This window comes from Mesocricetus auratus, unplaced genomic scaffold (assembly GCF_017639785.1).
Source record: "Mesocricetus auratus isolate SY011 unplaced genomic scaffold, BCM_Maur_2.0 Super-Scaffold_100007, whole genome shotgun sequence".
NCBI lineage: Eukaryota > Metazoa > Chordata > Mammalia > Rodentia > Cricetidae > Mesocricetus > Mesocricetus auratus.
The window spans coordinates 24,402,420-24,424,761 of NW_024429191.1; the positions used below are offsets into that span (position 1 = coordinate 24,402,420).

The 22,342-nt window shown below is 43.9% G+C and overlaps 1 protein-coding gene across 3 annotated transcripts in view; it reads left to right on the top strand.

Annotated features, from left to right (window-relative positions):
- Rnf145 (ring finger protein 145) overlaps positions 1-22,342 on the top strand; it is a 42,682-nt gene that overhangs the window by 13,742 nt on the left and 6,598 nt on the right. For all 3 annotated transcript variants that reach the window (XM_040748480.1, XM_005071915.4, XM_040748479.1), the window contains exons 4-8: positions 7,231-7,322; positions 12,972-13,207; positions 16,496-16,671; positions 18,587-18,727; positions 20,513-20,695. In XM_040748480.1, coding sequence (XP_040604414.1) covers positions 7,231-7,322; positions 12,972-13,207; positions 16,496-16,671; positions 18,587-18,727; positions 20,513-20,695 — 828 coding nt within the window. The remainder of the gene's footprint in view (positions 1-7,230; positions 7,323-12,971; positions 13,208-16,495; positions 16,672-18,586; positions 18,728-20,512; positions 20,696-22,342) is intronic.

Sequence of the window (22,342 nt, forward strand, 5' to 3'; positions counted from 1 at the left end):
ACTCTTATTGCCCTGTGATGTCAAATCCTACAATCTGGAACTTAAACTCTGGTCCCAACTTTCTTAGAATCCTCAGTGTTCAAATCAAGCTTGGTTCTTCAAGTGGAGACAGTCACCTTGGTCACTTTGTGTCTTGTATCATGTCCCCAGTCATTTTGTGGAAACAGCTTCCAGTAATTTTGTGTAACAGAGAGAGCAACATGATGACCTCACACAGCACTGTCAGCCTCAAGCTACACCCTGTTCCATGCCATGCGTTGGTTCATGCTCAGGGTGGAGATACTTCACTACTCATTCTAAACAATAAAGTACTAAGCAAAGCATTTTAATAAACAAAACCCCCATCCATGGAATATGTTGTCTTTTTAGGACACAAAGTGACCAAGGTGACTTTAATGTTCTTAATTCCAGGTTTATTAGGTTTGTGAATTAACATATTGATTTCACGTGTGACCTGAAATCCCCACTAGAAAGGGTTTTCAAAAGAGGGAAAGTATATGATTTTCATCCTGTGTGGATAGGTATGGAAATTTTCTTTCAAATATAAAACATTCCCAAAAATATATATGATCGATGCAGACAAATATATGTAAAATGCAAACATTCTACAAAAAGCTCTCCAGTCCCAGCGGTAGGTCAGGGTGTGTCTGTCCTGGGAATAGTAGCATTTTAGACATGTTCAATCTCTGTTGTGGAGACTGTCATGGGTCTCTACCCACTAGATGCAAGCAGCAACTCCTCCCAAGCACTCTCACAGCCAAAACGTGTCCCTAGACATCACCTGGAGCCCCTGGGACCTGAACTGCCCTTACCTGGTAGCTGCTCTGTCTGTGAAGGGATTGCTAAGTGGAACTTTGTCATATATACACTAAAGAAGTTTTGACAGCAATAACTTGACCAGTTTTTGGCATTTTTACCCCCCTCATTACTAAACCCAAGGCCTAAATAACTATCTAGGAGGCCAGAAAGGAGCAGAGAGAAAAGTAGGAATCAAAACAATTAAAATTCACCTGGGAACGTGAACAGCTCAGTCACTAGCCCAATGCTGAGGCTGCAGTAGGCGTGTGTGTGTGTGTGTGTGTGTGTGTGTGTGTGTGTGTGTGTGTGTGTACGTGTACATGTACGTGTACGTGCATGTGTGCATACGTGCATGTGTGCTCGCACATTAGGTGCTTAAGCAGGTGCTTGAATACCTGAGTGGGGACTCTTGTTTGGGAACTTTTTATTTGTTCATATTTCAAGGACTTGGAGCTCCCTCCTTTGTTCTGTATGAAAGTAGATTAGGTTTCTATGAAATTAGCATCTCTTGAAAGCTTCCTGTAAGTGGCTAGAATGTACAGATTGTTCCCACACTGTCCAGGGACCACGTCAGACTGCTTAACAGACTGTTGTGTAATATTCAGTCACTAGTCAGAGTGATAAGCTCCCTTGGTTTGTTATTTTTGATTGTTGCTGTTCATTTATTTTTAATGGATTACAGACTACTTTATAGCAAGATTTTTTTTCTAATTGTAAGGTGTCTTTAGGGCTGTCTCATTGCATTCTTTACCCTCCCCCAGCCTCTACCCCCAAATGTTCCAGTTGAAAGTGAAAAGGTTCCCATAGAGGACTAGAGAGCATTGTTCCAATATTTGGTTTTGTGGTGCTTAGGTTCCTTGTCAGCATTCCACATGTTACAGAAATGTAGAAAGGTCCATGGAGGAAAAGATTCTTCGGTTCCCGGAGGAGAGTGGGGGTGCTTACATCTGGCTGGCTTAGTACATTGTCCTCTTACACCTTCTATATTGAAAAGTGGTAATGTCCCTCCTGACCAGCTCATCTGATCGTCTTCAGATGGTCACAGAGCCTAAATTAGAACTCCTTGGCTTTCGTCCTAAAGTGGCTCACGGTTTGTGTGTGTATGGTGTGCATGTGGCTTGTTCACTTGGGTGTGGCTGGATGCACATTCTGGCAAGGATGTTGACACCAGGTGTCTTCCTCTGTTGCTCTTTGCCTTTGTTCACCAGGTCAAGGTCAACTCTCCGTTTATGGCTGTTCTAGTTAGCCAGTCTGTTCCCCACCCTCTGCCTGGGTATAGTTGGTCCCCTGACTGTCTAGCTTTTACCTTGCATGGCAGTGCTTCCTGCTCCAAGCCATCTCCTACTTTCTCTTTCCTGCGGTCCCCTTCTCCATCTCCTTTCTTCCTTTCCCATTCCCCCTCCTCCCTCATTCATCTCCCCTCCTCCCTCATTCATCTCTCCTCCTCCCTCATTCATCTCCCCTCCTCCCTCATTCCCTCCTCCTCCCTCATTCTCCCCTCCTCCCTCATTCCCTCCTCCTCCCTCATTCCCCCCTTCTTCCTCATTCCCCTTCTTCCTCATTCCCTCTTCCTCCCTCCTTCCCCCTCCCCCTCATTCCCTCCTCCTCCCTCATTCCCTCTTCCTCCCTCCTTCCCCCTCCCCCTCATTCCCTCCTCCTCCCTCATTCCCTCTTCCTCCCTCCTTCCCCCCTCCTCCCTCATTCCCCCTCCTACCTCATTCCCCCTCCTCCCTCATTCTCCCCTCCTCCCTCATTCCCCCTTCTTCCTCATTCCCCCTCCTTCCTCATTCCCCCTCCTCCCTCATTCCCCTCTCCTCCCTCATCCCCCTCCTCCCTCCTTCCCCCTCCTCCCTCATTCCCCCTCCTCCCTCATTCTCCCCTCCTCCCTCATTCCCCCCTTCTTCCTCATTCCCTCCTCCTCCCTCATTCCCCCCTCCTCCCTCATTCCCCTCTCCTCCCTCATCCCCCTCCTCCCTCATTCTCCCCTCCTCCCTCATTCTCCCCTCCTCCCTCATCCCCCTCCTCCCTCATTCCCCTCTTCCTTCCTCATTCCCCCTCCTCCCTCATTCCCCCTCCTTCCTCATTCCCTCCTCCTCCCTCATTCCCCCTCCTCCCTCATTCCCCTCTCCTCCCTCATCCCCCCTCCTCCCTCATTCTCCCCTCCTCCCTCATTCTCCCCTCCTCCCTCATCCCCCCTCCTCCCTCATTCCCCTCTTCCTCCCTCATTCCCCCCTCCTCCCTCATTCCCCCCTCCTTCCTCATTCCCCCTCCTTCCTCATTCCCCCTTCTTCCTCATTCCCCCTCCTCCCTCATTCCCTCCTCCCTCATTCCCCCTCCTCCCTCAGTCCCTCCTCCCTCATTCCCCCCCTTCCCTCATTCCCCCTTCCTCCCTCATTCCCCCTCCTCCCTCATTTCCTCCTCCCTTACCCCCCTCCTCCTTCTTCCCCCTTCTCCCTTATTTTCACTTCTTCATTCCCCCATCTCTGTCTTTGTGTTATAAATTAGAACTAACTGGAAGCAGGAGTGTTATTGTTGTCAGTCTGGATGCACTGAAGGTGCATGTGAGTTGGACTTGGAGATGTTTGTTAGCCCGAATCCTCATTTCAGCTCTACACTTTTGGTGCAGTGCTAATCTAGCCAGAAGAGCATCTGCACAGTGGTTTCCCTATGAATTGAGCTCTCCCCACAATCAGTTTCACTTCTGACAAGCTCAGCTCAGCTCAGCTGGTTCAGCAAAGGAGTCTACCTACTTCTGGGCCTCACTGTCTCACCAAGGTGGACTTGCTGGCCAGTCAGTTGCATTCTGAAGGCCTATCCTAAAAAAGACAGACAGACATGTGAAGGTGAAGGGAGGTAAAGAGCCTAAGGGACATGCTGTTTTCTGGAGCAGGGCGGTTGATAGGCGGGGTTAGGTTGGCCTGGGCAGTATTTGTAGAGAGCCATACCCGGGCTTCTAGAAGGTGGCAGCAGGCAGTAGCAGGAGGGACTTGGTCGGAGTGTTGTCATAACCCTAAAGCTGATTATCTGCTGGGATATAGATCTCCTTTAGTAGACTTAGCTGTGTGGAGTAATACATATACTGAACATGGAAAAGAAGGAAAGCAATGAAAAGGACTAGAAGAAAAGGCTTTAAGATCAAAGGGGTGTAGTATATATAGACTTGGCTTTAGAATAGCATGTAAAGAGAGGAGTAAAACAAGTATTACTTATGCTAACGTAAAAGGACACAAGCCGGCCAGATGAGAAGGAACCTGAAGGTGTAGAGGATGGAAAAAGTCATTTGTATTGAGCTAAGCATGAATTTAAGAAGTTTGAAATGGTCACAGCATTTGTATTGTTATTACAGCATTTCTGACAAGTGTTGGATCCCCAGTCACTGAGTTCCTCCACTGAAGTAATAAGCCAAATCAAACTGAATTAATAAATTCATATTTAATAAACAGAGCAAAGCAGAGCCCTTCCCTGACTCTTGGGGAAGGCAGGAAGGAGCTGGGTCTTAAATAGCCTGTGGACATACTCTTAAGCATCTCAGAGGAAGGAGTGGCTTTCTTAGGGCCGAGGTCTGGAGTGGGAGGAGTAGCCTTGGGTAGAGCTTCCCTAGAATGTAGAATTGTAATTTACTGATTGTGTTGCTTATAGCCCAGCAGGGTGCTGGCAGTGTACTTACAAGATAGTTTCTGTTTGGGCTACAGTTGTTTTGGTCCTGGCGAGACAAACATTCTACTACTGAGTTATGTCCCCAGCATCTCCTTAGACATTTTGTTATGTGATATTAGAATTTAAGAGGAAAGTTGAAGGTAAGCGTTTAAGAAGGTGAACTAAAAGAAAGCATTTGAGTACTGCTGAACTGGTATTCCAGTACAGCGCAGTCAGATGCCCTGAAGATGCTCTAGAAGATAATGCTGAGTCTGCAGTTGTACCATAAAATGTGGATAACAGTGACACATCCAACAGGGCTCTCTCCTCTCTACCATCTCCATAGGCTCCTGGATTTGAGCTCCTGGGAGCCTCATGTGCTGACATTGCTTTTCTGTTGACATTCACCATTCATGTGGCAGAAGGCGTTGGTGTACTCATTGCCTTACACAATCCCCAAACACTTTCATTACCTCAGAATAAAACCGGAGACTGCTCAAGCAGGCCCTACCTCCACTCTTCTTGCTGTGTTACAGTATCCTGATAAAAAGCAACCCGGGAGGGAGGGAAGGGGTTGTTTTTCTGGCCTACAGTGCTGTCGTGGGGAAGTCCACTCAGTAGCACAGAGACCGCTTCCCCACTCAAGAGCAAGGGGTACAGACGCGTGGACCCTTGCTCGCTTCCTTTCTTAGTCCCAGCCAGCTTTCTTGCAGTTCAGGCCCTGTCCCTGGAAAAAGTGTTGTTTCACTCTGGGTGGGCCTTCCCAGCCATCAGCCAGGACAGTCTCTACATGTCTGTGTACATTGTATCAGTTCTTCCAAATCTGCCTTTCTTGCCAAATTTCTCTTCCCTCAGGCCAGTCTGTTCTAGACAAGCCCTTAATTGAGACTGCCTTTTTAGGTGATTCTAGGTTGTGGCGCATTTGACATTTAATACCATGGACAGTTAAGTTCAATACCCCACATTCATAGCCCCTCCCCTCACACACTTCCCCAAACCCTGGCAACCTGTAATCTGCTTTCTGTCTGGGTTTTCCCTGACCCCTGTGCCCTGTGTACAGAATGTGCTGTGGCTACAAGGAGAGAGTTGGACTTCAGTGGACCTGGCAATGCCAAGATTTGGTCATTTCTTTTAGGTAGACTTTGTTGCTTTAGTATCATTTCGTAGGTGCTCTGAGTATTAATGGGGTCTGTATGCTGCTGCCTGTTGTTTCTCTTCTACCCTAGAACTATGTAAAGTTGGCATGTTGACGGTTAGCCATAACAGTCAGAACTTTGAGTGTTTTGCAGAGAACACATTTGTGCCTCTTTATATCAAAACTGATGTTTTGGGGACTGACCCTCGTTTACACTGTAGAATGTTACTTAGCCTTTACCAGGTTCCGGCCATGCTCTCTCCTCCCCAGGTAAGAAGGCCAGGGTGACAAAAGTGTCCCCTTAGACAGTTGTTCCTGGTTGACAGATGCTGACTAAAACCTTTCCTTTTGAGCAGTATTTTTCTCTGAGTGTAAATGTGAGTAATCAGTCATGTGTTAGAGACAGTCATCAGAAGGGATAGTTGCTTCATGACTGCCACCTTAGCTGCTATCTTTTTACACATTCACGAACTGTTCCTATTCTTTAGAAGAAGAAAAAGTTAAATTGTGAATTGTTGGCAGCCCTCTACTGCTTGGTTATGTAAAGCTCATTCCGAACTGACTATGCTATGCTGAAGGAATTCAGCCCGATTAGACCAACAGGACGTACTACCATGGAAAAAGTAAATACAGAATTCGAGTTTGTTCAAAAATATTAGACATGTTGAAAGTATTTTAAAGTACAGTGCATAAAGCATTCAACAGTTGAGGAAAACAGGGAAGATTACTTTCCCACATACTTCCTTTCTTCAATATAAAAATTCCAGGCAGCTCTCTTGTCACAGTCCCACTGGACTTACTGGGTAGTTAAGATTCTCCCCTTTTGTGCTTCCAGCCTGTATTTCTCGAATGTGGACAGGGCTATTTGAGGTGATGTGGTGCCTCTTTAGAAATGGGGGTTCTGGGGCTGGAGAGAGAGCTCAGAAGTTAGGATGGGGTACTCTGGCTGAGGACCCACATTGGTTCCTTCACCCCCACCTTTAAATCCAGCTCTAGGGGATCTGATGCCATCTCCTGGCCTCCACAGGCATTGCACTCATGTGCATATACCCACACCGATGTATACATAGACTGGAAACAAAGAAACAAGTCCTTTAGAATGTAGGTGCTACATTTTTCTCTGCGTAGGTATTTTTCTTGGGTATTAGAATTCTTACCATAGGTCCTTTTTTGAAAGATCGGCCGGGAAGGGTTTTCCTGTTGTGAAGCAGCTTTCTAGCTAGTTTGTTTTCTGTATAGCTAATGCAGTAGGTGGGGACAGAGCTTGGAGGAAAAGACACAGGTGCTGATGGAAGCGAGCCAGATGAGGAATTTACTGTACTGTCTATCGTTAGATATTTTCTGTTCCTTAGTTTTGAGAGAGGATGTCTCCACTGTTTTTCTTACTGGGTGTCAAATATTGAGTAAGGTGATGGGAAAAAGAAAACTCCCACAAAATATGTCTTCAGGAGCCATTTCTGCAAAGTCAAATGCAGTGTGGGTAAACTGTGTCTGTTCCCATTGTATGGAAGATGAGGTGAAGCCAATCTCTATATGTAATTCTTTATATCTAAGTCTTTCTTACATGTTGAAAGAGAAGTGGTAACATGAGTTTTTATGAGAGTAGGTGACTGAGCTGCCTCTCCCTCATGCAGTACATTCTTCTTACTGTTTTTCTTCAGGGACTACGTTAGGAGTGAACTAGAGTCTGCCTATGAAGGACCAATGTATTTAGAACCTCTCTCCCTGAATCGCTTTACCACAGCCTTAATAGGTAAGTATTGTTACGATTTAAAGGTATATGTAGGAATGGATTGGTTTTGTCCTCTAATGAGAAAATATTAATTCGTAGTCATTTAAAACATAATTTAAAAATTCAAATTTGGTTATTACTCTCCCAGTAGTTACTGTTTTGTTTGGGGTTTTTTGTTTGTTTGTATTTAGGGGGTTTTGCACATTTGTTTTGGTTTGGTTGTTCAAGACAACCCAAACTTCTCCCTCCATTTTCCTCAGACTCCTGATTCTCCTCCCTCTGCTTCCCTGATCCTGTTTTCATAGGCAAGTGGTGCCAAGTCCCACTTTGACTCTATCTTTGTACTTTTACTTTCTCTTCTCCCTTCCTTCCCTCCCCCCCCCCCCACCGTTTTATTTCTGGCAGTGCCTCATGTAGCCCAAGCTAGCTTTGAACTCAACATGTAGCCAAGGATGAACTTGAACTTCTGCTTCCCCTCCTGAGGGCTGGGGTTTTAGGCACTGCTGGGGCTTGAACCCAGTGATTTATATATGTGCTTATGTTAGAAACAAAGAATAATTGTCTTGTACAAAGGAACATGAACAAAATAAAAGATGCTGGACAAGCAATTATCTGCAAAAAAGTGTGGGACAGAAAGCAGACGTGGCTAGCAAGCATGAGGAACCCTGGGGCAGGAAGTTCGCCTGGGTTTTATTGTAACTCAGGTGGTGACTGTCTCTCCCCATTGGCTGGGGTCTGACTCACAGTCTTTTGAAAGTGGCTAGTTTGAAAAGGGTGAGGGGTCAGGAGTCAGTGCTTCACATTACTGGAATGCAGCTTTTTCAGTAAACGCAGGTTGTGTCATGTGGAGAGATTAAAAGGTTTGCATAGTAGGTGGGAAAGTCATAGATTTGGGGCCTTACAGGGCAAACAACTACCTTATAGAAAGCAAAAAAACCAACCCCTTACCTCTCACGCTAGTGGGCGCTCTACCAATCAAGCTGCACTCCAGCCCACCTCTCCTTCAGCCTACACGTTCCTTTCCTTCTTCCACTTCCTTCCCTTTTTCCATTCCTTCCTCCCTCCCTTCCTTCCTTTCCCCTCTCTCCCTTCCACTTCCTTCCCTCTTCCTTCCTCCCCCTTCCTTCCTTGAACCTCCCTCCTTCTGTCCTCTTTCCTTCCCTGAACCTTCCTTTCTTCCTACAGTGTGTGTGTGTGTGTGTGTGTGTGTGCGTGTGTTACAGCCGGCAGGAGTTGGTTTCTCCTTCTGTCCTGTGAGTCCTGAGAATTCAACACAGGTCAAGTTTTTCACATAGATGTTTCTTATTTTTTTGTATTTATAATCATATCAAAAATAGTTCATAGAGACTTGTGGTTCTTAAAGGGTTTTTAAGTAACTGGGAAGATTAATTTTTAAACATCTAGTCATTACTTTGAAAGGCTAAAATGAGTTAGATAATATCTCAGATTTACTTACAGCTGTTGAAAGTGAGCATCTTATTGTCAGAAATAGGTCCTGTACTTGGTTGAAACAGAATGTTAAAAATAGAAAGTGCTGGTTTAAAAGCAAATAGATACAGGCCAAAGTGAGCCACCCGCCTCTGCTGCCCTGGAGATCCCAGACAGGAAATGAAGGAACTGACTGAAGGCCCCTCCTCTAAGACAGTGTGAGAGAAGGAAATGTCCTAGGAGCAGCTGTCTTCTGAGATCATCACCCAGCCCTTTACACAGAGAAGACAACTCAGGGGTGGACCACAGAAGTCGTGTGTCTGGAGACTGATCTAGACTGTACAGATGAAAGGTGTGTTGTCCAAAACTCAGCCACACGTGGCTGGCAAGCACTTGAAATGCCACACATTCTAGTGGGTAGTGTGTGCAGAACATCACTTAAGTTTTACTATGTGCAAAAGGGTATAAAATATGTCTTTTTAATCTCCAACAACGTGCAGATAGGACTTGGGGTATATTTGGTTGAATAAAGAGTACTGGTACTTCATTTTACCTCCTTGTCTTTGCCTTTTGAAACAAAACTCATAGGGAAAAAAAAAAAAAGACTCCTTGAAAAAACTCCAGAGAGGAGCTCTGTATGTATGTAGCTCCTCTCCTAGTTCTGATGTGACATCTGGGGACAGCCATGGGCATGTTGCGCTTTTGAGTGTGGAATGAAAATTCCTTGCAGGGTTTCCCTTGCATCTTCTGAATTGAGAAGGCAAAGGGTGAGTTTACTGAAGCCTGGGGAAGGATGTCAAAAACCTGTCCAGGATTTTCTCTTGAACTTGAGATTCCCAGTGTCAAAACTGGCCAGTGGCTCGTCCTTAATTGTCCTTATCAGCAGCAGGGGTGCTTGAGGGGCTCACAGTGTTGGGAGCAGTCATGCAGACACATATGTTTGCCCCCCCACAGGAAGACCAGTTTGACTTGTCCAGTTCAAAGGGCACCGAAACATAACATCATGAGCTCAGCCAAACAGGAATTGACCCGCTTCCCCTACCATGCTGCTGAGTCAAGGAGAGAGAGAGAGGCCACCACAGTTGCCGCTCTGCCGGTTGTAGGTTATCTGTCTTAGCAAAGGAGGGGAGGCCTCAAGTGTGCTGCCCCCTTCTTCATTACCCTCCTTACTCCCCCCTCCCTTCCCTCCTCCTTACCCACCCCACCTTCTCATCCTCTCACCCCTTCTCTTCCTCCTTCCTCCTCTTCCTCTTTTTCTGTTTTGTTTGGTTAATTGAATCAGAATCTACAGTGGTCCAGGCTGGCCTGGTTATATTCTTACTATTGGTAGCTTAACTAAGATCTTGTTGATAAGGGACTAAAATGATACATCCATCGTATATTAAAGAGTATTTTTCTTCTTGTATTGATTTTAAAATAAATCCCCACTCCAGTTTCAGTAAGAATAAGCTTTTGGGTTGGAGATTTAGCTGTGTGGTAGAACTCCATTCCCAGCACTACAAAAAGAGAGTTAACATACACAAAAAAACTCATTTAAATGTGCCATGATTTCTCAAAGGTTACAACTTTCCTGGAGTTGTTTCTAATGGTGGAACCCTGAATTCAGAGTACAAGTGATTTTGCTTTCCTCAGCTTTACCCATTGTAGTAGGCATCTCACAGGGTAAACAGCTCACCCCTGGAGCTGCAGGGGGTTCCCACTGTGACTTCCTCACAGAAGCAGGATAAATGGTCTCAAAGAGAACATGCCTTCTGAGTCAGGGTCTCTCTAAGAAGATAGGGAAGTGTCTACAGTGCTCTTCCTGTGTTGGCCTGGACTTAGGGTAATTTCAGAGCTGGGGGGGGGTGTTTACGTCATGCTGACCAGAGAACTATAGGCGTCACAATCATTGAAGACAATGATGAAAGGTGAAAATGTCACTGCACCAGAGCACTTCCACCCGGTCTTAGTTTTTGTGCCTTCACTCTGTGACCCTGAGTTTTCCCATCATCAGATGGCTAATTTTATGATGAGCATGAACTTCCTCCTGCCTCCCCTCCCGGATGAGCAGTCATCCCCAGGCCTCTCAGTTCCTGATGACCGCATCCTCCCCTGCTGTGTGCTCTACTTCTGGACATCCGGCTTCGCTGCTCTGCTGCTCTCCTCCTCTTCCGCTCCCTCCCTTTCTCCGTATCTTCTCATTCTTGTCTTTGAAGAGCACTGTGCTTTTGTTTCTCTTTCTGATTCATCAGCTCTGTTTCCAACCTGTTTTGTGTTTTAATTTTTGTTCTATCTTCTTCCTATCTGAGACTTGTCTCCATTGACTGTTTCCCTTATTATCTCTTTTCTGTTTCTTAGGTGCATCATCTCTTTTTGGAGGAAGGCTTGGTTCTAAAGGTTTATCTGAATTGTTTGTCAAAGCCCCTAACTTTTTTCCTACCAGGCTTCTAGCATATACCTGTAGTCCTAGAGCAGACGCAGAAATGGAGGCAGGCAGCCTGGATGACAGTGAGATTGTCTGATCCACTTGGAGGATGTAGGCTAAGCAGATATTAGAAAACATGCCCAAGCATGCTCAAGTATATCATAAAAGTGCAAGGTTGCCACAAATGTATATACTTATTCCTGCAAGTACTTTACAATTATGTGACACTGAGAAAAGGCTAAATGCTAATGTTTTGCCAAATATATTCAACATAATGTACTTTACAAATAATAACAATAACTGCGATAGTGTAGAACAGTGCTAACAGTGTACGAAGTGGAGAAAGTTGATTGCAAAACAATTTGTGCACTCTGATCATTATATAAAATATCATATAATCGGGGACTGGAGAGATGAAGGATCAGTGGTTAAGAGCACTTGCTGCTCTCGCAGAGGACCAGGTTCAATTCCCAGCACCCACATCTTGCTGCTTACTACTGTCTTTTAAGTGCAGTTCCAGTTGTAGGGATGTTGATGCCCATTTCTGGCCTTCTCAGACAAACACATGGATGCTCACATGCAGACATATGTATCATACACATGAATAATAAAGTATAATAAAATATTTAAAAAACCAAAATATTAGTATCTACTCCTATACAGAAAAAAATCTGAAAAGGTAGTGAGTAACGAAAACAGCTGCCACACAATGGACTTCACTCTCAACTTATGTGTGTGGCTGAGGAGGTGCTCGTGGATGCAGAGCAGAAGAGACCGAAGGCTCTCATCCCATTTCTCTGCACTTCTTTCTGGAGTGATGGTGGTGGTCCTCAGCCCTCTCTAAGAACAAAGGGTGCAAATGTTCAGCCTTCGCTCTCAGGATTGAGTCACTTGGGAAGTTTACGTGGTTCTGTTAGAGAGGAAGAACCTCAGAACAGGTGGGGTCTTGTTGAGGTCTCGTGATGGGGAGGCAACCTTTATCTTGGGCTTTATGTATAGTGCAGAATATCTCAGTGTTGAATACCTTTGAAAAAAACACAATGTAAAAAGCAGCCGCTGAATAATTCTGACCCTGAAGTGGACATTTAAAAATCCTTTCTGGGCAGTGGTGGTGTACACCTTTAATCCCAGAATTCAGGAGGAAAAGGCAGGAGGATCTCTGAGTTTAGGGCCAGCCTGGTCTACAGAGTGACATCCAGGACAACCAGGCTACACAGATGACCCAAAAGAAAAAAAATCTTTTCTCTGTTGCTCAAGCCAGCACAAATGTGACCAAGAACTGTAGTTATTTTTTTCTCTGTTAGCCATAGGGAATAAGTATTCCAAGTTCACAGGATGTTTAGATGTGTGATTGAAATTAGGATCTGATTTAAAATACCATTCAAGAGCTGGGCGGTGGTGGTGAATGACTTTAATGCCAGCACTCCGGAGGTAGAAGCAAGTGAAACTCCAGGGGTAGAGTTCCAGGACAGCCACAGCTACACAGAAACCCTGTCTTGAAATACAAAAACAACCACAAAAATACTGTTAAAGAGTCTTTAGACTTCTTTAGAAATGATGTGATGCTTAATTTTTTTTTGCTGTGTATGTGTGTGTGTGTGTGTGTGTGTGTGTGTGTGTGTGTGTGTGTGTGTGTGTTTGGGGGGGGCACATTGATGTCAAAGGACAGTTTGCTTTGGGAGTTCTCTCATTCTACCCTGATGGTTCATCTAACTTAGGTCATCAAGCTTGACAGCAAGGCTGGCCCTATAGTATCATCATCATCATCATTATCATTATCTGTTTCTCTTTGTGGACCCAAATGCTCAGGGTTAAATGCTGTCTGTTCCTCATTTCAGGTCAGCTAGTGGTGTGCACCTTATGCTCCTGTGTCATGAAAACAAAGCAGATCTGGCTCTTCTCGGCGCATATGCTTCCTCTGCTGGCACGCCTCTGCCTCGTGCCTCTGGAGACCATCGTCATCATCAACAAATTTGCTATGATTTTTACAGGATTGGAAGTCCTGTATTTTCTAGGATCTAATCTTTTAGTACCATATAACCTTGCCAAGTCTGCATACAGAGAGTTGGTTCAGGTAAGAGTGCTGGGCACAAGTAGGTTGATAGGTTCCTGTGTGATGACTAGTTCATTTTCCTTCCAGCTGTGGCCATGGTGAAATTTCCTCACTGCTTAGAAGCCCCTCTTCTCAGCCCTGTTAGGAGCATCCAGTTTGCCCTAGGAAATTCTGCTGTGGAGGGGGGGCAGAAAAGGAGCAACACTCTGGGTACAGTGTTTGGGTTCATACCCCGAGGCTGCTCTTGAACACATAGAGTGACCTTAGCAGGTTCACCTGTCTCCACTTGGTGTAAAATGGAGCTGATAACATGGTAACACTGTACTCATCTTGTAGGGTAGCGGTGAGATTCATATGAGCTCTGAGCCTTTTGGGTGATGTACATTAAGTCTTGGCTATTAGATGAAAAAAAAAAGTACCTGGCAGTCAATCCTTGATTTTCCTTCTGACTCTAGTCCTACTGTGTCTCCAGTTTCTTTCCTTTGTTTACCTGACCTGTTTAAACTGGGAGCTAATCGGGTTGGTTGCAACGTGATGGGTCTCATTTAGAAGTAGTGCTGGAGGCTGGCACCCAAGATCATGCTGCTGTAATTGTCTTTCTCCTCTTCTTAGCCTTTGCCCTAGGACTGATGATTCCCAGATTAGACAGTGGGAAGAGAGGGCTTCTGTTTGATCTAATGGATAAGCTTTATTGTAAATAAACAGTGTTGATCTGTTTTCTCTTTCACCTCCTGACTGTGGGCGGGACTTTAAAGTACAGGAAACCCTCAGATGGGCCAGATTAATACTCCCGCTGGGGAGGTACTGTCTTGTGCTCTGCCAGCAGATCTTGCCAGCAGATCACTAAGCCCTGGGCTTGTGCTCTGCCAGCAGATCTCTTGAGTACTGTGCCCTAAGCCCTGGGCCTTAACTTGATTCTTTTCTACCTTCTTTCCTCAAACATAGTGATTAAGCTGGGTGGTCTCCCAGAAGTAGAACTTTCAAAGAGAGATTTGCAGACATTCAGTGTAGAGCTGCCTCACAGGGAAGCCATATTTGTATTCACAATGAAAAGGGCAAGTTCAACTCAAGACCTGCATTTTGTCTTTGGACCATTGTGGTGTGGAGCAATTCTAATTTATAACAGACGGTGGCCATTTTGTAAACTATTTATGTACATTAAATATTTAATGACCATAAGACAGCATCTTTTTCTCACGGTCATGGTCACCCTCTTGGTTGCTATGTGGTTTAGAAGTCACTAGGGTGAGATGGGTGAGCATAAATTACAGGCTATAAAATTTATGACTTGAGAATTGCATAAGCTAGAAATAGAAAATGTCCAAGTGATCTGTTCTTGAGTGGTAAAGAGGCAGCCTACTGTCTACTTTTTTGATACAACTAGTTTGCCTCTAGTAGTAATGTTACAGCTAGTTAAACAACTTAACCCACCCTTCCTTCCTTCCTTCCTTCCTTCCTCCTTCCTTCCTTCCTTCCTTCCTTCCTTCCTTCCTTCCTTCCTTCTTGGGTTTTTGAGACAGGGTTTCTCTGTATCACCCTGGCTGACTTGGAACTCACATTGTCTATAGACCAGGCTGGCCTTGAACTCACAGAGATTTGCTTGCCTAAGTTCTGGGAATCTGACACCCTCTTCTGGTTTCTAAGGGCACCACTGAACAGGTGGTGCACAACATACATGTAGGCAAACACTCATACACATAAAATAATCTTTTTTGATTTTGTTTTGGTTTTTCAAGACAGGGTTTCTTTGTGTAACCTTGTCTATCCTAGAACTAGCTCTGTAGATTAGGCTGGCCTTGAACTCACAGAGATGTACCTGCCTCTGCCTCCCGAGTTTAAAGGATTAATGCCGTGAATTGCCATCTTCCAGCTTAATTAAATATTTTCTATATGGGAAAAATAGAAATTAATTTTGACTAGATTATAGAAGAGGCATTTTTTTTTACTGATGAGAAATTCAATTTTAGAAAAATCACAAATGTGTGGTTGGAGTTCTGGTTAACAGAGCTTACTGCTCTTGCAAAAGACCTGGGTTGGGATCCAGCACCCACATGGTGGCTCAGGGAATCTGATGCCCTCTTTTGACTTCTGTGGGTCCCTGCATGTACATGGTACCCATATGCTCATGCAAGCTCACACACATCCACATAAATTTGGGGGGGAAAGAGAATAAACACAGTGAGTGTATTTTAACATCATACCTCAAGCTCTGTATTTTATTGAAATACCCCATCTTCACATGGAGTGATTCCTTTGGCTTCTGGGTTAAGGATTTGTAGTCCACTTATCAGAATGCTGCTGACTCACCTGGGTCTGGTGCCTGACTTAGGAGCTCTAAAAACTGGGTGACGTGTCATCTCAGATTTAATAATCAACAATTTATTTGGTAATTAATAATTCATGTTAGTTAATGAGGTTTATGAGAGATTTTAAAGGGGTACCCTTTTCCTGGCTCTAATGCATTTGGCACACCAAATAATAGAATTGTGCTTGATGAACACATGGGAGGAGAAAGAGGAATTGGTTTGTCTGTGGGAAAGACATACTAGTAAGTTCTCCTTGCTCCTCAGTAATGGGGCCAATAGGGATGAAGTATTCTGTCGCAATAGTGACAGAGTAAACCCTGAGCAATTCCTTTTTTTAAAATTTGCATTTCCAAGTGGTGGTGGCACATGACTTTAAACCCAGCTCTTGGGAGGCAGAGGCAGGTGGATCTCTGTGAGTTTGAGGCCAGCCTGACCTGCAGAGCTAGTTTCAGAACAACCGAGGCTACACAAAGAAACCCTGTCTTTAAAAAACAGTATCTTATGAGTATGAGTGTTTGCCACGTGTCTGCTGCACACCATCTGTTCATCAGTGCCCTTGGGACCAGAAGAGGGTATCAGATGAACTGGAGTTACAGAGAGTTGTGGGCTCCCTTGTGCTTCTGGGAGTTGAACCTGGGTCTTCTGGAGGAGCAGCCAGTGCTTTTAGTGTTGAGCCATCTTTCCAGTGCCCCCTCCAATTTTCTTAATCAATATGGTTTTCATGCTCATTCTGATTATCTTGATTAGATGTGAATGTCAAACAGGTGTCCTCAAAACCATTCTGCTTTGAATCCGACCTTCTCTCTGAAGTACTGGGGCAATGTGTCATTGCTAACCCAGGCACACATGTCATGTGGGAATAGGAATATGAAATTCAGTACATGCGGAACCGTACTCTTACTACATATCTCTGTTTGCCTGTTTTAGTGAGAACAACCCTGTGGGATAAAGTTAATTTCTAAGTACTTGAGCTCTGAGGCAGCTTTGTCTCTCCCCTCTTCAGGTAGTGGAGGTGTACGGCCTCCTGGCCTTGGGAATGTCGCTGTGGAACCAGCTGGTCGTCCCCGTGCTTTTCATGGTCTTCTGGCTTGTTTTATTTGCTCTTCAGATCTACTCCTACTTCAGCACCCGCGATCAGCCCGCATCCCGAGAGAGGCTTCTCTTCCTTTTCCTGACAAGGTAATTCACCCCTGGAAGAGAGAACTTGGATCTGGAAGTCAGGTGTGCGGGTTACTCTTAGCAGTATCACAGGACTGTATTTAATCAAGATAGACTTTCCCCACTGCTGTGGGGACCCCCGTCCAGCAGTGAAGGGATATGTGAACTGGGGTGGGATATGATGGTCATGTTGAGTCTTTAATACTGGCCACATGCTAAACACCTTCCCTCCCGTTCAGTCTTCCCAGCAACCTTGAGAGACAGGGACCTTTATCACCATTTCCTGTTTATAGTAGGAACACTCCAGGGAGAGAGAGCATCTCCTTGGTGACATTATGGCAGGAGGCACAGCTGCCACTCAAGCCAGGTCTCAATTCAGCACCTGAGGCTGTTCTGTGTACTTGGACCATATCTACATGTTTTGCTTCAGTGCTGAGGAAAATAATTGGTAAAATTATCAGCACTTGTCTGTTTGTGTAGGTGTGGGTGTGTGTGCAGTGCAGAGAAGGGTGCTGATGTCTGGTCTCATTGTTCTCTGCCTTATTTTCTTGAGACAGGGTCTTTTGCAGAACCCAGAGCTAGGCTAGTAGGTAGCACAACTAGTGATTATCCTCCTGTCTCCGCCTACTCCCTCTCCTCGGTGCCGGGGTTCTAGGTGCACACAGCTTTTTAGTGAGTGCTGGGATCCGAACTAGGGTCCTCATGTGTGAGCTGTCTCCCTGGCCCTGCATTAGGGTTTTTGTTTTGTTTTAGTTCCTCTGTGTCGTTTGAGTCCTTTCCCACTGTAGAGTCTGTTGTGGGCTTATGTCGGGTCCACATTTGTCACATCCACTGAGATTGTGTTTGAAATGCTCAGTTCTGTCTACACATACAGGTTCCAGGTTCCCTCTCTTATTTATTTGTTTATTTGCTTGTGTGTGTGTATGTGTTTAAGTGTGGTGTGTTCACATGTATGTTTAGATGTACATTATAAAAACAAGGTATTTTAATTATAAGTAGCTTCTGTAAACATGTACTATTATCAACAAAACCAGATGCTTTTTAATGACCTGTTCAGTATTAAATTAGCTTAATGTTTTATGCTAATCAGATTTTTAATTTTTAAAATTGCAGCAATCTTTAAATGAACTTGAACTCTATTCCTGGATATGGTTGTAAAGCAGTTGCTTAAAGTTAAATTATTTTACATACCAAATAAAATTAAAATTTGAGGCAGTGGTGGTATGGTTGATACTGCTATACTTGGAGGATTCCTGGGAAATGAGGAGGTCCTTGGTAATGACTGGTCATGTAGGGAGTTCTGATAAGTACCCATGTGAGCTGATCAGTCTGAGCTATTGAACAGACAACAGTTGCCATAACAACGTGAATGTAGCACAGGTTACTTTTGAATATTTACTGTCAAGTGAATTACATGGTTCTGGGGGTGTGAGGAAGGTTTAAACTCTTTGATATTTTCTGCATTTGACAGTGATAGATAAGAAGTAAAGACCTTGCCGAGATGTGTTACTGTGTGCTGGGTATTTGCTGAAGAGGTAGAAAATTGGCCGGTGGTAAAAAGGCTTAAATTACTATAGTAGTCAAGTGTGGTAGACCATGCCTTTAATCTCAACACTCATTGGCAGAGGCAGGTGGATCTCTGTGAGTTTGAGGCCAGCCTAGTCTAAGTAGTGAGGTAGCCAGGGCTTTGTAGTGAGATCCTGTCCCAGTAAGTAAGTAAGTAAGTAAGTAAGTAAGTAAGTAAGTAAGTAAATAAATAAATAAATAAATAAAAGCAAAATGAAAACTAACTTCTTTATGGGGTGATGGGTGGGTGACACCACCTCAGATTCCAGTCCTGGATGATTGCTGCTGATCTGTATAAACACTGGCAACTCAAAGGCTTAAGATGATCTTATACAAACAGAACTCAGCCTGACCACCTTCTGTTTTCCAGCATCGCCGAGTGCTGCAGCACACCCTACTCCCTTCTGGGCTTGGTCTTCACGGTGTCTTTTGTCGCCTTGGGTGTTCTGACACTCTGCAAGTTCTATCTGCAGGGATATCGCGCCTTCATGAACGATCCTGCCATGAATAGGTAAACTAATCACGTGTGATCTGAATTGAGGATGTGGTAATAATAATCGTGAATGTTTTTGATGAGTTTTAGAGAAAATAGAGTTTTTAGAATTGAGCACTATAAAAACAGTAACAAAATTCCAGTGTAAAATGCATTTAATTATATGTATATTGCGATGAATATTTCACTTCTCTAGATTTTGAGAGTTCAGAAAGTTTGCTTTTTCCCATTTGAAGCATGCATCCTCCTGTTAAAATCTGATTTTCATGGTACTTTATTCCAAAGTTTTTCTGTTTTTGTTTTTGGGGTATGCGCGTGCATGTTTTAGCAAAACTCCTCCAGCTGTCAAAGGAAGACTTGATGAGAATGCAGAGCAATTAACTTTCTGCCTAGCTGGAAATCCTTGGAGAAAAATCCCAAATACAGTATCATAATTTTGCTCCTAAAAATTTTAGCCTGTAATTAAAAGTGTGTGTGTGTGTGTGTGCGTGCGCGTGCGTGTGCGTGTGTGCGTGTGTGTGTGTGTGTGTGTGTGTGTGTTCCCTGCATGCATGTCTGTACATTGTACATGTCTGATGTCTAAAAAGGACAGAAGAGGGCATCTGATCCTTATAGGGCTGGAATACTAAACAGATGTGAGCTGCCTTGCTAGGAGTTGAACCCAGGTTCTCTGGAAGAGCGGCCAGTGCTCCTAACCACTGAGCCGTCTCTCCAGTCCATCTATAAATGTCTTCACAAATATAGCTAAGGTCAAATCACCATTATTAGTACAAGAACCTTTGATATCATATCCAGTTATCCAAATGTTTTTTGTTTGTTTGTTTTGTTTTTTTGAGACAGTGTTTCTCTGTATTGTTTTGGTCCTGGTTTTGCTGGGTGCTTCTGTGGTGTTAGAGAGCATATTCTATTATTGACTGTCTTCTTTATCAGAGATTTTCATTTTTGTGTAGACTATCTGTAAAGTCAGTGATTACCAGCAGGACTGTTGAGTTAGCAGATTTGTAACTTATACTTCAATATTCATTGATTTATTAGCAGGTTTTCTCCATTAAGATTTTACCTGTGTATAATATCAAATTTGGTGTGTTCACCTTCCCATACATTCCACAGTACTGTTCATGGGTCTCACTATAAGTATTTTCTAATATAGTTTTAAAAATGATATCTATCATTTCTCATAAGAGTTGTTTTGTTTTCATGAACCAAAACAATAGAATATTACAAAGTCATGAAACTTTTGGTATATATATTATTCCATTTGCAAAAAGATTTGTCTCTGTCTATGTTGTCTACTGCATCTTCTCTTTTTTAAAGGGATATTTTCTTCTGCAAGAAGCAAATGTTTTTTTGAATAAATACTTTGACATTTAGCACCCATGCATGTGTGCATGCATGCACATTAATGTGTGTGTGTCTCTATCTGTATGTATATATGTATGTGTGTATCAGTATATAACTGATATGTAAATCTGCATACTCCATTGGCTGTTTGGTTAGCAGAAAGCTCTCAGTGGCAGTTTGCTTAGGAATTGTTTATTTATTTACTTTAGAAGTCTCTTTTCTTTCATTGGATGGTAAATTCACTGCATGCTTTTGAACATGTAGGGATGTATGTACACCAGTGTGCCCTGCCAACTGAGGCAGTGGGACATGCAGTCATTTTGCATACAGATAGGATTTTAACCTGAAATGTCAGAATAGATTTAAAAGTATGGAATCAGCAGCCAAAGCCTTTGGAGTGTCTTCTTGGAATTAGATGGTGGTTGGAATGTGAATTGACTTCTGCATATGACTTCCTACCAGGGGGATGACAGAAGGAGTCACTCTGCTGATCCTGGCAGTGCAGACTGGCCTAATAGAACTTCAGGTGGTTCACCGCGCGTTCCTTCTGAGCATCATCCTCTTCATCGTCGTGGCCTCTATCCTGCAGTCCATGTTAGAGATTGCGGATCCCATTGTCTTGGCGCTAGGAGCATCCAGAGACAAGTAAGGAACACCCTCATCCTTTTTGATTCTGTCGATGTAATGATACTCTTCCCACATACTGCCTGTAGAATGAAGAAGTGAGTGTTTAGAGCGGGGAGATGGATAGAAATGTGCTGTTCACTTGAGGGCTTACTTCCTGATGTGAATGTTTTGACTGTGTGTCTTTGTATGTTGTTCATGCCTTGTATTTGCCTGTGTGTGCACTTGTACATGTTGAGGCAGAGATGAATGCTGGGTGTCTTCCTAGGTTCTTATCCACCCAACTGACAGAATGAGAGTTTGGTGGGTTGTAGTAGCCATATGTAGTAGTCCTGCTCGGTGTGCCAATGTGTAGGAACCCGACTTCGTGCCTGAGACGGGGAGTGTGGATTGTGAAACAGCAGGTAAAGATGCTAAGGAAAAGATGGAGGCACAGAATGGAGTCAAGAGGACAATCCAGTGAATACTGAGTGCCCCAAGGTTATTCTTCAACATTCTTAAATACCCCAACCAAAAAGGGGACATGGCAAAAGACTTCTTTATTAAGATACAAGGAAGAAACAGACTTTCTTAATTCTCCAAACATTTGATAACCACACCTTAGACTAAATTTCTCGTTATCTGACCTTGAGGGTTAAGAGCAACCACACCTCAGAGCAAGTCTCTTGTTATTTAGATAAGATATCTACACCTAAGACCAAACATCCTACAGTAGCCATGCCTTAGACCTTTAGGTCTTATGGAATTTAACCTTGGAAGAGTAAGGATAGTTTTGAACTCTCTGACCTTAAGCCAAGATAAAGCCCCAACAATGGGTGAGTTAGTCTAGTCATCCAGCTTGCCTTGGGGAATCTGGTCTCCATCTCCTGAGCACTGTGGGTTAGGCAGTGGCCTCCCTGGGGAATCAGTACTCTATTCCTATGTAATGCTAGCTAGAGGAGACAAAGTATTAGGGAAAAATGCAAGTGAAGAAGAAAGGATAAGGTTTATAAGCACAGGTACCTACAGAATTGCAGCCTCCTTTGATGGTCTTTTAAGAAGTTGCAACATATGGAGAAATGGTCTAATGGAGTGTTTTGGTGCCATATGGGACCAAATAAAATGAATAGCTGTATCTCTACGTAGATCTGGTCTTAAGAAAAATTTGAAGTTATATTTATTTTTATTATTTTAAAAAATATTGTTTACTCTTGTGTAGAGTATATGCAGTTATGCATTCACTTATGTAGAGGCCAGAGGTTGATGTCAGATCAGAGTCTATTCTCCCATGCATACATGCCTGTGCATGTCTGTCTATGTGTGCACATGTGTACTTGTGCATGTGCCTGTGTGTGTGTTTGTATGCGTGCATGTGTGTCTATGTGAGTGTACTTGCACACGTGTTTTCTGTCTGTGTGTGTGAGGTGGGGGGCAGAGGTTGATGTTGGATCAGGCTCTCTTACTGAACCTGAAACTCACTGATTGGCTAGACTGCATGTCTGTCCAGCCCCCCACTTGTGCTGCTGAAATTATAGATATGCAGCCCCAGCATGCTTTTCCATAGGTGTTAGCCAATTATTCTAACAACTGAACTGACGAAGCTGTGGCAGCTTGGGGCTAAAGACCTAAACCCCAAACTATTCTTTCTTCAAAAACACTAGTTTACATACCGGGAGTGTTGGCTTAGTA